Genomic DNA, 16397 nt, shown 5'->3' on the forward strand with positions numbered 1-16397 from the left:
TTACAGCAGATCAACATTTAGACACCTACGTTGCTTTTTTATATAAATATCCTTGGACTCCGACTGTACTAAGACATAACTTCTAATATGCCAAAAGTTGAATTGTTTTAAAGGTGTTAATATCATTAGTTTGCAAATTCAAATCGCTTGCACTGATGAAGGGACGGAAAGATTAAATGGATGGATATGCTCTGCGACGGTAGACAAGTCTGATGGCGACATTATTAAACCTATGCGCAAGCTGGCTATAGACAGCAAACATGCACGTTGTAAGCCCGGCACAAGGGTGTAAACCGTCTGCAAACAAAAAGACTTCATTTGCTGTAGAAGCTGGCAGCAAATCGCAGGTAGCTGTCTGGCATGTTCGACACAGCGAAACAAGTCTCCTGGTCGCACCGTCCATGTTAGTTAGCCATCGCGCTCGTACTCGTCATTTGAATGGAACGCAATCACGAATCCACTATAACCGTATACTGGAGTCATTCAATGCTCTGCATATTTACATAAGACTGAAGAGCATCTGAGTGCTGTGTTCGTTTACAGGTGCCGGTGTTCAGCGATTGGTTGGACAGGGACACGGGACACATTCACTACCAAAACAGACGGCACACGTGAATGCATTCCCAGAATTTAGTGACACTTTCGACGGACGACAGCACCCCGAGTCATTGACCATTCTTTAGAAGAGGCATTTGTAGTTCCATTTGGTATGTATGTGCAGATACTACTAACAGTCTACCACACCTTATTTTATAGTGAACGCTATTCTAGAAATGACTAGATTTAAAGGGGTGGGAAAATGTTTATCTATTAGCCTGATTTAATGGGGTGGGAAAATAAATCTATTAGCCTACCCTTTATGAAAATGTGTTGCGTCCACTTCATTTCTTTATTCTGTCTTTATTTCTTGCTATGCAGTTGGGCCCTTGTTCACGAAACATTTGTGTTACGTGTCCATTACATGTGGTTTGCGTAGTATTTATTTGAGAAAAGTGTTAAATAAATGATATAAACAAATCAACAATTGAACTGGTAACAATTTCCACTTTTTGAATTTTTCTAGCTGTACATTCCCTTTCTTAAACGTAAATTAAAAAAAAACCCCGTGATTTTACCCCCAAAACACATATTTGACTCCAAAAGGGTATAAAGCTACCACTTGGCAATGTCCATCATAGTGAAAACTGTGCGCAAGGCGATATTCTTTCCAAAAAAATATAGTGAGCCTTTGTCTCTCAAAACGGTACCAACAAGTGAATTTTGGGGTATTGGTCCATGGACTAACAATTCAGTTCAGTTCAGTTCAGTTATATTGTTTTGATTGCAACTTTTAGATTTGGAAGACAAGATAACATGGATCATCTTGTAAGTCAGCTTTATCTTTGCAATGCATTTAGGTTTGGTTAATGTTTTTATTACATTTTCACATTTAGAAGACAATTAGCTTTCTATTTACACTGCATTTCGGTTCGGTTATTTCTTACTTAATTCAGTGTTCAGATTTGGAAGACAAAGTAAGATGGATAGCGACACGTTACCCAAAGGATCCCCCTTCATCACGGATATCTCGACCGAGAACGTTCCGGTGATCGCCCCGGAGAACGTGTCGTTTGGCAGGAAGGTGCTGCGCTTCCTCAAGAAGAACGCTCTGTTGATCTGCCTCGTCTTCTCTCTGTTCCTCGGGATCGCCATGGGCGCCGGACTCCGGTCTCTAGACCCTCCCCTCAACAAGGCTGAGATCGGCTACCTGAAGTTCCCGGGGGACCTCCTCATGAACATGTTGAAGATGTTGATCCTCCCTCTCATCGTGTCCAGCCTCATCTCCGGGCTCACTGCACTCGATACCCGAGCGTCCGGCAAGATGGGCGCCTTCGCCGTCATCTACTACCTGACGACCACACTGGCGGCCGTCATCCTTGGCATCATCCTTGTGGCCAGCATCCAACCCGGACACAGAGGAGGCGGATCCGACGATTACGCCAGGACAGGGGAGGCGAAGATTGTCAAACCAGCCGACACTTTCCTCGACCTGCTCAGGTAGGCGACACTTGGGTTCATTCCAGTTATTTCATTCATACTTATTTGTGTGAGAATATCCAATTAAAGTTCAAGCACGTTGTCCTGGGCACATCTCAGCTATCTGGGATGTATGTCCAGGACAGTGGGTTATTGGTTAGTGGTTAGTGAGAGAGAAGTCGGCGTAGTGGTCTTACACCTACCCACTGAGTCGTTAAAACTCGCTCTGAGTGGGAGCCGGTACCGGGCTGCGAACCTAGTACCCACCATCCTTATGTCAGATGGCTTAACCACTGTACCACCGAGGCCAGCGACACCGAGTTCCCGATATTACAAATATATATAATCAAATTCTTAAGGCGAGGCCACACAATACGAGTGTCTCGTACGAGGATAGCCACGATAATTTTGGACTGGAGCCATAAAGGGCGAATTGAGCTTTTTGTTTAACATATAAATACAGTTTATAGTGTAAACAGATAATTATTTTTTATTAGGAAAGTAAACAAATAAAATACACCAACCAACCAATTAACCAAGAACAAGAAATAAAAAGGCCACCCCAAACCCCTAAAAAACAAACAACAACAACAACAACAACAAAATAACAACAACAGCAATACCCCATCCCCCCAACCCCATCCCCACACCCCCTCCCAAAACACCCCAACAAAAACAACAAAAACAAAACAACACAAAACCCCCAAACCAAACCAAAACAAACCAGAACAGAACAGAACAAACTACCAAAATGAAACAACACAAATGACAACATTTACATACGGCATTGGTTTAAGAAGAAGAAAACAAGAGATAGAAAAGTGCCTATCGTAACTAAGAAACTGTGAAAACATTGCTGTTTAAAGATAACAATTAAATTAAGGGTTGTGTTTTCAGTGCTCTGGATCCGGCAGTGTCAATAATATAACCGTCTGAGAAATATCTACGTGACTCTAGCGGTTTAACTTTAAATTTAAAGCACAGGTGCTACATAATTAACATGGTTCGTAGCACAGGCTTTCCTGTAGCGACTCGACCTTCAAATGTGACAGTGTGGCAGCGAAAACTGAATTATTTCAAATGTGACAGTGTACCTAGGAAAACTAAATTATTTTAAATGTGACAGTATAGCAGGGAAAACTGAATTATTTCAAATGTGACAGTGTAACAGGGAAAACTGAATTATTTTAAATGTGACAGTATAGCTGTGAAAACTGAATTATTTCAAATGCGACAGTGTAGCAGGGGAAACTGAATTATTTCAAATGTGACAGTGTAGCAGGGAAAACTTAATTATTTCAAATGTGACAGTGTAGCTGAGAAAAATGAATTATTTCAAATTTGACAGTGTACCTAGGAAAACTGAATTATTTTTAATGCGACAGTGTAGCAGGGAAAACTGAATTATTTCAAATGTGACAGTGTAGCTGAGAAAACTGAATTATTTCAAATGTGACAGTGTAGCTGAGAAGACTGAATTATTTTAAATGCGACAGTGTAGCAGGGAAAACTGAATTATTTCAAATGTGACAGTGTAGCTGAGAAGACTGAATTATTTTAAATGCGACAGTGTAGCTGAGAAAACTGAATTATTTTAAATGCGACAGTGTAGCAGGGAAAACTGAATTATTTCAAATGTGACAGTGCAGCTGAGAAAACTGAATTATTTCAAATGCGACAGTGTAGCTGAGAAAACTGAATTATTTCAAATGTGACAGTGTAGCTGAGAAGACTGAATTATTTTAAATGCGACAGTGTAGCAGGGAAAACTGAATTATTTCAAATGTGACAGTGTAGCTGAGAAGACTGAATTATTTTAAATGCGACAGTGTAGCTGGGAAAACTGAATTATTTCAAATGCGACAGTGTCGCAGGGAAAACTGAATTATTTCAAATGCGACAGTGTAGCTGAGAAAACAGTTTAGCTGGGAAAACTGAATTATTTCAAATGTGACAGTGTAGCAGGGAAAACTGAATTATTTCAAATGTGACAGTGTAGCTGAGAAAACAGTGTAGCTGGGAAAACTGAATTATTTCAAATGTGACAGTGTAGCAGGGAAAACTGAATTATTTCAAATGCGACAGTGTAGCAGGGAAAACTGAATTATTTCAAATGTGACAGTGTACCTAGGAAAACTGAATTATTATTTCAAATGCGACAGTGTAGCTGGGAAAACTGAATTATTTCAAATGCGACAGTGTAGCTGAGAAAACTGAATTATTTCAAATGCGACAGTGTAGCTGAGAAGACTGAATTATTTTAAATGCGACAGTGCAGCTGAGAAAACTGAATTATTTCAAATGCGACAGTGTAGCTGAGAAAACTGAATTATTTCAAATGTGACAGTGTAGCTGAGAAGACTGAATTATTTTAAATGCGACAGTGTAGCAGGGAAAACTGAATTATTTCAAATGTGACAGTGTAGCTGAGAAGACTGAATTATTTTAAATGCGACAGTGTAGCTGGGAAAACTGAATTATTTCAAATGCGACAGTGTCGCAGGGAAAACTGAATTATTTCAAATGCGACAGTGTAGCTGAGAAAACAGTTTAGCTGGGAAAACTGAATTATTTCAAATGTGACAGTGTAGCAGGGAAAACTGAATTATTTCAAATGTGACAGTGTAGCTGAGAAAACAGTGTAGCTGGGAAAACTGAATTATTTCAAATGTGACAGTGTAGCAGGGAAAACTGAATTATTTCAAATGCGACAGTGTAGCAGGGAAAACTGAATTATTTCAAATGTGACAGTGTACCTAGGAAAACTGAATTATTATTTCAAATGCGACAGTGTAGCTGGGAAAACTGAATTATTTCAAATGCGACAGTGTAGCTGAGAAAACTGAATTATTTCAAATGCGACAGTGTAGCGGGGAAAACTGAATTATTTCAAATGTGACAGTGTAGCTGAGAAGACTGAATTATTTTAAATGCGACAGTGTAGCTGGGAAAACTGAATTATTTCAAATGCGACAGTGTCGCAGGGAAAACTGAATTATTTCAAATGCGACAGTGTAGCTGAGAAAACAGTTTAGCTGGGAAAACTGAATTATTTCAAATGTGACAGTGTAGCAGGGAAAACTGAATTATTTCAAATGTGACAGTGTAGCTGAGAAAACAGTGTAGCTGGGAAAACTGAATTATTTCAAATGTGACAGTGTAGCTGGGAAAACTGAATTATTTCAAATGTGACAGTGTAGCAGGGAAAACTTAATTATTTCAAATGTGACAGTGTAGCTGGGAAAACTGAATTATTTCAAATGTGACAGTGTAGCGGGGAAAACTGAATTATTTCAAATGTGACAGTGTAGCGGGGAAAACTGAATTATTTCAAATGCGACAGTGTAGCAGGGAAAACTGAATTATTTCAAATGCGACAGTGTAGCAGGGAAAACTGAATTATTTCAAATGTGACAGTGTACCTAGGAAAACTGAATTATTATTTCAAATGCGACAGTGTAGCTGGGAAAACTGAATTATTTCAAATGCGACAGTGTAGCTGGGAAAACTGAATTATTTCAAATGCGACAGTGTAGCGGGGAAAACTGAATTATTTCAAATGTGACAGTGTAGCTGAGAAAACTCAATTATTTCAAATGCGACAGTGTAGCAGGGAAAACTGAATTATTTCAAATGCGACAGTGTAGCTGAGAAAACTGAATTATTTCAAATGCGACAGTGTAGCTGAGAAAACTGAATTATTTCAAATGCGACAGTGTAGCTGAGAAAACTGAATTATTTCAAATGCTGGAAACAAGGCCCAGGTGAATCACTTGAAGATCCAACCGACGCGCGCCACCCTATTAAGTCCCTAGCGGTCCAACATATGGGGAGTACAAGTTTTATCTCTGTCCTTCTGCTCGTCCGTCTGTCTGCTCGTCCGTCTGTCTGTCTGTCCGTCCGTCTGTTCCACATACAAGTTTCAGGATTTTTCTTTACCGATGCCTGAAGATATCGAGCTGCGATTTTGTGATAGCTTTATCATGTACTGTCGCAGATCAAGTTTGTGATAGCTTTATCATGTGCTGTCGCAGATCAGGTTTGTGATAGCTTTATCATGTGCTGTCGCAGATCAAGTTTGTGATAGCTTTATCATGTACTGTCGCAGATCAAGTTTGTGATAGCTTTATCATGTGCTGTCGCAGATCAAGTTTGTGATAGCTTTATCATGTGCTGTCGCAGATCAAGTTTGTGATAGCTTTATCATGTGCTGTCGCAGATCAAGTTTGTGATAGCTTTATCATGTACTGTCGCAGATCAAGTTTGTGATAGCTTTATCATGTACTGTCGCAGATCAAGTTTGGCCTTCATGGCGATTTACCTATTGCACTTTAAGTTCGGAAATATGAAAATGTGCTTTCCAGACTTTTTTGCCATGCCTCAAAATTTGAGCTGAAATTTTGTGTATAGTTTTAACGTATTCTGTTACAGATCAAGTTTGACTTTCATAGGGATTTACCACCTTGGCCCTTGAACTTAGGAGATACGAAAATCTGTTGGGTCCGATAGGGGACATGTATTGCTTTAGCAGTACTTTCACATTGCTTGTTTTAGAAGAAAATCCTAAACATGTACAATACATAAACAAATTTGCATTAGTCACTATTATAGCTACCATTAAACATTTAATGTGTAACCATTCCTCAGTTTTTATTTCAACTATCAAATGCTGTTTACTAAGCGAATGTAGGAAGGGGTTCCAAATGTTTCACAAGGGGAGAAGACGCATTTCTGACTTTAAAAATATCCCTCTTGGGATATATTTCAAAAGTAGTCCTCCGTCTATAAATAGACTGGTATATCAAAGATTATTATATGTGCCATCATGTGTGTGTGTGTGGCACACACAAAGGCTTTCGCAACAGAGTTTTCCCACCGTATTACTAACCTACATAACCAAAACAGTGCTACAGCGCTCATGTGATGCGCCGTCGGTTTAGGATCGATTTCCGTCGGTGGGCCCATTGGGCTATTTCTCGTTCCAGCCAGTTCACTAAGACTGGACTGTCAAAGTCCGTGCTGTGCTATCTGTGGGATGGTGCATATAAAATATCCTTTGGAAAAAATGTAGCGGGATTCCTTTCTAAGACTATACGTCAAAATTACCAAATGTTTGACATCCAGTAGCCGATAATTAGTAAATCATCATGCTCTAGTGGTGTCGTTAAACAAAACAAACTTAATTTTTTTTCCAATAGCCGATGATTAATAAAGCAATGTGCTCTAACAAACTTTAACTGTTCCAATAGCCGATGATTAATAAATCAATTAGACAATGTACCATTTCGATTGTAAACATTTTGTGGGTAGTATATATCATAGCATTAGACACGTCATAATATTCGGCATCGTCACGTATGCATACAGACTTTGAACGAGGTAGCTCGTGTCAGCTCGAAACGATGTCAGCAAATATATACACTACATTAAAGGTGTTAGTCGGCTCTGTCCCCGCCTCTGTTTGATATTGTTTAATATCACATCACCCATTCTCTACCCTGAAAGCCGTCGGCTGAAGTCGCTCAACACACCTTCCATTGTTGGCTTTATTCACGTCACGTTCTGTTACGTGGATCAAATACCTACACACGTACACCGACCATGACAACGACTTGTCGCAATCTACACCACAATGCCCTGCCAGTATTTGTTTACAAACATTTATAAAGCTGTGTACACAAACCGCGCCATCATAAAACGTCTTATGTAAATTCTAACTTTTGCTGGTTTTATATTTCATATGTACACATTTTATAGTTTTGATTTTTAATAAAACTATTTGTCACCAAATATCTTCTTGAAGTTAAAGTTTGTTTTGTTTAACGACACCACTTGTGATCTTCTCTTCTAATACCTATAAAAAACACAAAACACAAAACAACAACAAAAACAAGAAAACAAAAACCCAACCCCAAACCCACTGTCCACACTATCACCTACCTGTTTCAGCTTCTTCCACGGGTGCAGTCTCCGTGTACTGCTCTGCACCCACCTGACATTCTTGTCCTCTGTCGCTAATACAGTTTGTCAGACCCACGGCACTAACAAACGACCGCCGGTGATTACAAGTGCCTCTTAACAATGCCAGAAGTCATGTCCTGGACGGAGGAACCGGCCGAGGCTGATTTTGTTCAAATTAAATTAAGAGGTCCGAAACTGGATAACAACATTCATATTACCTTACTGCGAAACATCTATTTAGAGTTGCAAACAATCACTACGCATTGTTTCATGCATTACATTAATATTGTGGGTAGAATGATGGAAAAACATGGTGAAAAGATTTCAGGCCAGCTAATATTTTTGCCCGAATTTGAAGATTTATTCCAGCCCAGCGGGGCAGTTGCCTCCCCCGCCCTACGTCTCGTACTATTATGGCTATTTGTAAACTGTAATTGTGTAGTAGCAGTAGTAGTAGTAGTAGTAGTAGTAGTAGTAGTAAGGTTCTTCTATTGGCCGTGCAGTAGCTAGTGCGAATTTTATTATAGCTCCGCTGGTAGAGGGTAGGGTTCTTACACGGAGGGGATGAGGTTCCGTGGTTCGAACTTCCTCAGTGGAAGTTATATCATCTGTTATTGTTGCATCTTGAATAGTGTTTCATTTAATGCAGAGACTTACAAACACGACACAAAAGGAGCTGACAAACCACAGGCTAAAATTTACTATCTTGCTGAACATCGCGAAATGTTTTTATTCCTTGTAACCATGTTCTTGCCGAGTGCGCGACATTTTTGTGAATGTGACCAGTGGATGCCAGTGAACAGCTGTAGTGTGACAATGTTTAACCTTTCAAGAGACGCTGACACCCCCGTGAGTCAACACGTCCCTCACTCACTGACAGCGCATTGTTCTAACGTCTTCCTTTAAACTCGTCTTCCTGCAGGCGTGAGGCGGGACATGGCACAGTGGTAAAGCGCTTGCCCGGTGCACGGTCGGTTTGGGATCAATCCCCGTCGATGGGCCCTTAGTCTATTTCTCGTTCTAGCCAGTTCCTTTCGACTGGTATATCAAAGTTCGTGGTATGTGTTATCCTGTTTGTGGGATGGAGCATATAAAAGATCCCTTGCTACTAACTGAAAAATGGAGCGAGTTTACTCTCTAAGACTATACGTCAAGATTACCAAATGTTTGACATCCAATAACCGATAATTGATAAATCAATGTGCTCTAGTGGTGTCGTTATACAAAACAAACCCTTCATTCAGGTGTGATGGAAAACGCGTACATCGTTACATGTTGTCTATGATGCGCTTATAGAAGATAACCAGTCTAAAGATGATCAAATATTTTAATACATGTCATATTCAAATATGATTTATATGAACGAAACACATGGGGTAAGTATTTGGTAATTACTTCATAAATGAAATTATTCAAATTAACGATGACCTTTACTATCATTTTAACAAAATTTCACTCCAACCCCACCAAAAAAACAAAAAACAAAAAAAAAACAAATTAGGAAAGAAAGACACACCAAAAAAACAAAAGAAAAGACAAAAGAAAAGAAAAAAAGTACGCTATTCCTGACCCCTGGAATCGTAAAGTTAAGTGACAGAGAGGGAAGTTAAGATAAAGATTGTGAGTAAATATAATATTTGTCCCAGTATCACTGACTACAGTTTATAGATATGAAACTCGGTCGAGTCGAGTTATAAGAGCTATACGGAGCTATACCCTCAAGACTCGTACACATGACAATGTCTAATATGTTTGAATGTGCCAGCATTCGTCACAAATAGCCACTGTAATGCTAGTAACAGGCGCGGTTCAAAGGGAAAGGAGCTGGGGGAGGGGGGGGGGGGGGGGAGGGGAGTTGCATACCACTCCGATCAAACTCCGAAGTGTCCCGAAACTAGAATGTATTAGATTTGTTTTTAGTCGGACCGCACGCACGCTCCGCATCCAATATGTATGAGCATTAAATCGTCGTAGCGGTAATATTGTGTTGGGTTTGACTCTACTGGTTGTTGTCTAAATACCACTGAGTTAATGCAAACATAATTAGCACTTCTTGTGTGGTATCTCCGTGGCACAGGTTTTTGTACTGAAATCATATTACCTTATATGACACTCAGTAAATATGTGTCGTTAAAGATTTTTTAATTTATTATCGAACATAGTTTGTCCTGTTTTGCAAACACTTCCCAAAAGTACAAGTGGCACATGACAAAGTTAGAAAACAAACCGCTGTTAATCCCAGAAACACCTTCATCAAACAACGTAACGCTCGTTACTTTCGTAATCCGCTAACCTCTGTATCACGTGATGTCGTGTAACTAATTGTAAATTCACCTACACCGCCACGGCTGGTGTTCGCTTTGTTTAACTATTTGAGGAATTTTCCACAAACGGTACCCGCATTCCCACGCAAACTTATTTTGTATACCTCTTTACACAGTGTTTTGTTTAAAATGAAGAATTTTAAAATACTGATGTCGGCGATTCGTCGATTCTTTCATTTAGGCAATTTCCTCAAACTATAAACAAATATTATATAAGTACAGATTATATGCGCATAGTCTTGCAATAGAAACTGGAAGGTATAACAATACTGAGACAAAGGATAAAGTAAACTTTGTAATATGAATGCTGTTGAAGCTGAGTATCAGTTTATTTTGGTCTGTCCTTTCTACAATACTATCAGATGCAGGTACATAAAACCATACTATTACACCAGAACATCCTCTTTTAAACGAATACAGCTATTGTCCATTACTAATGTAAAACGGCTAATGACAGTGTGTAGATATTTACTAGGGGCAACCACGCAGAGACATGGTAATACGTAAGTGGAGTATAATATACATACTCCTTATTATATACACGCTTTGTTATATTGATATTTAAACATTATATTCTATATTGAATAATTTCATCACTTTCCATACAATGTCAATGGCGTAGCCAGCATGAGGCAGACGAGGTGCTTGCTTCACCTGGAATTTCCCCAGATTTATTTTATTTTTCCCATGACACTGATATTTATTTTACAGGTCTGGGTTTGCCTCGGCGTTTTTTCCTATCTGGCTACGCCCCAGAATGTAAATTGTTTTTCCTTTTAATGCCTATGAACTGTATGTTTACGTCTAATAAAGTATATACAAGGTCTATTTACCTTTGTTTGACACCACAGAACGTACTCTTCGTGTCGTGAAAACACTCAGTTAGGTCGGTAGAGTTTGTTTTGTTTAATGACACCACTAGAGCACATTGATTAATTAATCATCGGCTATTGGATGTCAAACATTTGGTAATTCTGATACGTAGTCAACAGAGGAAACCCGCTACATTTTTCCTGATGCCGCAAAGTTATCTTTTATATGCACCATCCCACAGACAGGATAGCACATACCACGACTTTTAATATACCAGTCGTGGTGCACTGGCTGTAACGAGAAATAGCCCAATGGGTTGGTAGAGTGCTCACCTTTTGAGCTGGGGTTGGAGGCTCGAATCCCCTCGCTTTGTAATCCCCCCCCCATGATTGTTTTTTCACCTTCCCAACCAGTGCTCAACGACTGGAATATCCAAGGCCGTTGTATGTGTTGTCCTCTTTGTGGGAAGTGCATACAAAGATCCCGTGTTGCTAATGAAAAAATATAGCCAACTTCCTTTGAACACTACGTGTTTCACGTGTTGGACATCAAATAGTCGGTTAATTCGTCCATCCATCCATCCATCCATTCACTCAGTCAGTCAGTCATTCATTCATTCATTCATTCATTCATTCATTCATTCATACACGTACCGATGTAGAGAAGTGGACACAAGGCTTATGGATTATATAAACGTGACGGTATTCTTAGAATTAAGTCCAATTACATTATATTTATTAATTGTCTATATATAGCACTACATTACTTAAGTAATGAATAGCGAGAAATAACACACACACACACACACACACACACACACACACACGGAGAGAGAGAGAGAGAGAGAGAGAGAGAGAGAGAGAGAGACACACACACACACAAACACACACACACACACACACACACACACACACACACACACACACACAACTATACACCAATCCACCCCCAACACAAACCTAATAAACTGTACACTACTTTAATGTCAATAAAATATAAAACATTTTTAACAGTATTAAAATGAGTTATCTCCCTTCAACTGCATACTAGTATTTGCCTTCAACACCGATACTTAAAAAAAGGAAAAAAAAGTAGTGTCGGAAATAGAATAAAAATGATTTTATTATCGATTATTTCTTTCATATTAAACTAACAGGTAAATATTTTGTAAATATCTATTTAATGATACTCTACCTAATTTAGCATTTATTTGTTTTGGCTTTCATTGATGTACAAGGTGGTGTTTACTCTTGAAATTAAAAGAAGTATATCAGTAAACAGGTGATTTGTGCACTTTATTGAAACAGGAGATTTGTGCACTTTATTGGAACAGGAGATTTGTGCACTTTATTGAAACAGGAGATTTGTGCACTTTATTGGAACAGGAGATTTGTGCACTTTATTGAAACAGGTGATTTGTGCACTTTATTGAAACAGGAGATTTGTGCACTTTATTGGAACAGGAGATTTGTGCACTTTATTGAAACAGGTGATTTGTGCACTTTATTGGAACAGGAGATTTGTGCACTTTATTGGAACAGGAGATTTGTGCACTTTATTGAAACAGGTAATTTGTGCACTTTATTGGAACAGACTATAAGACATTTTTCTCTTCATGTGTCAGTTTCATTTATCTTTAAACAAACTTTTAATTTAAAACTGCAATTTAGCTGAGTATTTTGAATTGCAGCATAAATTATTAATTATTATCAGCATATTTAGTGAATATAAATTGAATATAAGTACATTAGAAATTTACACAATCTTGCAACCACTTAAAGGTGCTATATCATAGTAATATGTGAGCATCTGTTTGTGATAAAAATTCTCCAATACAAATGTATTTTAATACTACTAGTAGATAACATTATTTTGTTAGAATCATTTATGGGCATATAGTTGAAGGTGTAGTCTTTAATTTTAAAACAAAATTTAATTTAAACAAATTATTTGCAATAGCTGTCATTATACAACTTGGAGATAGCACCTTTAATACATAGCACCTTTAATATCGGTATAATAGATCACACACTCAGAATGGTTTTTGACAGTTTTGCTCAAAAGTTACTTAGAAATGTCTACAACTATTTTGTTTTGGAGAGGGATAGGGGTAAACAGTCATCAGAGACGGTCCCTCACATATTGTAACAGCAATGAAATTGACACATGTCGATCAAAATGTGTTATAGTCTGTTCCAATAAAGTGCACAAATCACCTGTTTACTGACATTTTTATTTTAATTTCAAGAGTAAACACCACCTTGTACATCAATGAGAGCCAAAACAAGTAAATGCTAAATTAGGTAGAGTATCATTAAATAGATATTTACAAAATATTTATCAGTTTAATATAAAAGACATAATCGACGAAAACCAGTTTTATTCTATTTCCGAGACTACTTATAGTTGAAATCTAATTACACAGTAACTTTGAACTATGACCCGGTAAAACTGAACTTTGACTCAGTGAGATGCTGTATTGTGGTACATTGCTACTGCTCTGCTGGTACGTGTGATATAGCCAACTGTAGAGAGTTTCATGTTCCCAACCATAAACCTTTATTAATGTTTTCTTGATGACGTTCCTCTACCATACCATTGAACGTCATTAGTTTTACCCCTAAAGCTAAGTTTATTAGGACACGTACCCGGTACAGATGCGGTCCGTAACATCCCCCACATCGCTCCAATATATTTATATTAGAGTATTTACTAGCGTCCATTTTCAATGCGCAACACGAAATGTGCGTGCGGTCCTGTTGTTTTTATTAACCGCGTCATGTTGCGGATCGCGTAGGTTTCCGCACAATATTTGATGTGCGGAAACCTGCACACACACACACACACACACACACACACACACACATCGCTAGTTATGTAAAACGTCGTTTTCATTAGATTTGTTTTTCTTTGTTTTATTCCAACACAGCTACTGTGAAATGCTTCAAAAGTAGCATACCTTAGTGAAAATAGACGTTACATTTTGTGTTGTGTGAATTTATGTCCATCTCAAAGGATCACAGGTGCATGAGGCCGGGGAGGGGTGAGGTGCGCGAGGCCGGGGAGGGGTGAGGTGCGTGAGGCCGGGGAGGGATGAGGTGTATGAGGCCGGGGAGGGGTGAGGTGCATGAGGCCGGGCCGGGGAGGGGTGAGGTGTATGAGGCCAGGGAGGGGTGAGGTGTATGAGGCCGGGCCGGGGAGGGGTGAGGTGCGTGAGGCCGGGGAGGGGTGAGGTGCATGAGGCCGGGGAGGGGTGAGGTGTATGAGGCCATGGAGGGGTGAGGTGTATGAGGCCGGGCCAGGGAGGGGTGAGGTGCATGAGGCCGGGGAGGGGTGAGGTGCATGAGGCCGGGGAGGGGTGAGGTGCATGAGGCCGGGGAGGGGTGAGGTGCATGAGGCCAGGGAGGGGTGAGGTGTATGAGGCCGGGCCGGGGAGGGGTGAGGTGCGTGAGGCCGGGGAGGGGTGAGGTGCATGGGGCCGGGGAGGGGTGAGGTGCGATAGTCCCTTACAAGTAAGGAATTGAAACGTTTTTCAGGTCAACGTCGTATTTGTTTTAAAAGTACAAATCCTTCTGACTAACTTCATTGATTAAGGTGTTTTTATTGCTTCAGTGTTTGCTACTAAGATTACGTGGATCGTTTATCTAAGATTTGTGTTCTGTTATACCTGATGTATTATATGTGTTGTATTCAAGCGGAAATCAGTGCTCTCAAACATTCCGTAGCAAATTCCTTCTACTCATTTCTCCATAAAACATACCATACCTAAAAAAAAGAACTTATTTAAAGTTTGTTTTGTTTAACGACACCACAAGATCAGATTGTTTCGATGGCATCGTGGTTAGGCCATCGGTCTACAGGCTGGTAGGTACTGGGTTCGGATCCCAGTCGAGGCATGGGATTTTTAATCCAGATACCGACTCCAAACCCTGAGTGAGTGCTCCGTAAGGCTCAATGGGTAGGTGTAAACCACTTGCACCGGCCAGTGATCCATAACTGGTTCAACAAAGGCCATGGTTTTTGCTATCTTGCCTGTGGGAAGCGCAAATAAAAGATCCCTTGCTGCCTGTCGTAAAAGAGTAGCCTATGTGGCGACAGCGGGTTTCTTCTAAAAAACAGTGTCAGAATGACCATATGTTTGACGTCCAGTAGCCGATGATAAGATAAAACATCAATGTGCTCAAGTGGCGTCGTTAAATAAAACAAACTTTACTTTTACTTTATTTCAGTCATTCTGTTTCAGTATCTAACATTGGTAGGTGGCGCTGTTGTCACGCAAACTTGTGGATTTTCCCGTCCGTAATCTGCCAGTAAAGGGCTCGGACCCACCAAGACTAAATGGAATCTATGATTTTTACGGACTACGGACAATGAATTACGGAGAATTGCGATTTTCACTTATGATAACCATCAGTTGAAAGTTACTACGTTCAGTCATGTGACAACAATATTAGATTTAATCTGTCTTGGCGCAAATATTTGAAGGGTCCGTTTATGTAAGCAATTAATAAATTTTATGACCAACATATATATTTTTGAAAGCCAAAAACGATTCAAAAAATTGTTAAAAGGAGGTTGGTTCGTAAGCCCGACCACCCTATTGACCCAGCTGGACTGGGCTATTGAAAACTGGTCGTGTCATGCACATACAAAAGCGAGATATTAACCAAACAGACGGGTATAAAAGGTATATTGACACCTAATCCACCCGAGCTTGTCAAAGAATGAACAAAGTACTTTTGTCAATATTCTTCGTTTTAAATGAAAATATCCAGATTTAACACACCCTCCTAGCGGGTCATGCACTAACAAGAGAAAAGACGTAAAATTAAAAGAACTTTATTTGCAATGTAATATTTGCAAACACGAGAGAGTGCGTACATACAATTGTGTTAGCTCATGAAACACGGTGTGTTCTCTTGATGGATACAAACATCACCCCTTTACCTAGACCTAGGGTTAGGTGTCACATCAACAGCCGCCATCTTTATCTTTACTCCCTTATACAACAAGGTCCGTACCTAGCGATGAGGGGTATGCAAAATGAGTCCTTTGTTGTGTTGGTGGCGTTTCTCATATGCACAATTTTGGCAAGCAGAAAACGAACGCTTCAAAAGTGTTTATGTGGTTATCAATAGCAATGTTTCCGTATGAGCGGTTTGCGGATGTCGTGCCCGCGCCACGCCTGCAAGAAAACACCAAACAAAAAAACACAAAAAACAAAAAAAAAATCAAACAAAAACAACCCCCAAAACACAACCTCCCCAAGCGAAAAACCCCACA

The 16397-nt window shown here is 39.5% G+C and overlaps 1 protein-coding gene across 1 annotated transcript in view; it reads left to right on the top strand.

The window, feature by feature from the left end:
- The first annotated feature begins 572 nt into the window (after nucleotides 1–572).
- The window catches only part of LOC121373937 (excitatory amino acid transporter 3-like), a 52649-nt gene continuing 36824 nt past the window's right edge, over nucleotides 573–16397 (top strand). The window contains exons 1-2 of the mRNA XM_041500764.1: nucleotides 573–707; nucleotides 1494–2037. Of these exons, the coding sequence (XP_041356698.1) occupies nucleotides 1520–2037 (518 nt within the window). The 5' untranslated portion in view covers nucleotides 573–707; nucleotides 1494–1519. The remainder of the gene's footprint in view (nucleotides 708–1493; nucleotides 2038–16397) is intronic.

This window comes from Gigantopelta aegis, chromosome 6 (genome assembly GCF_016097555.1).
Source record: "Gigantopelta aegis isolate Gae_Host chromosome 6, Gae_host_genome, whole genome shotgun sequence".
Classification (NCBI taxonomy): Eukaryota; Metazoa; Mollusca; class Gastropoda; order Neomphalida; family Peltospiridae; genus Gigantopelta; species Gigantopelta aegis.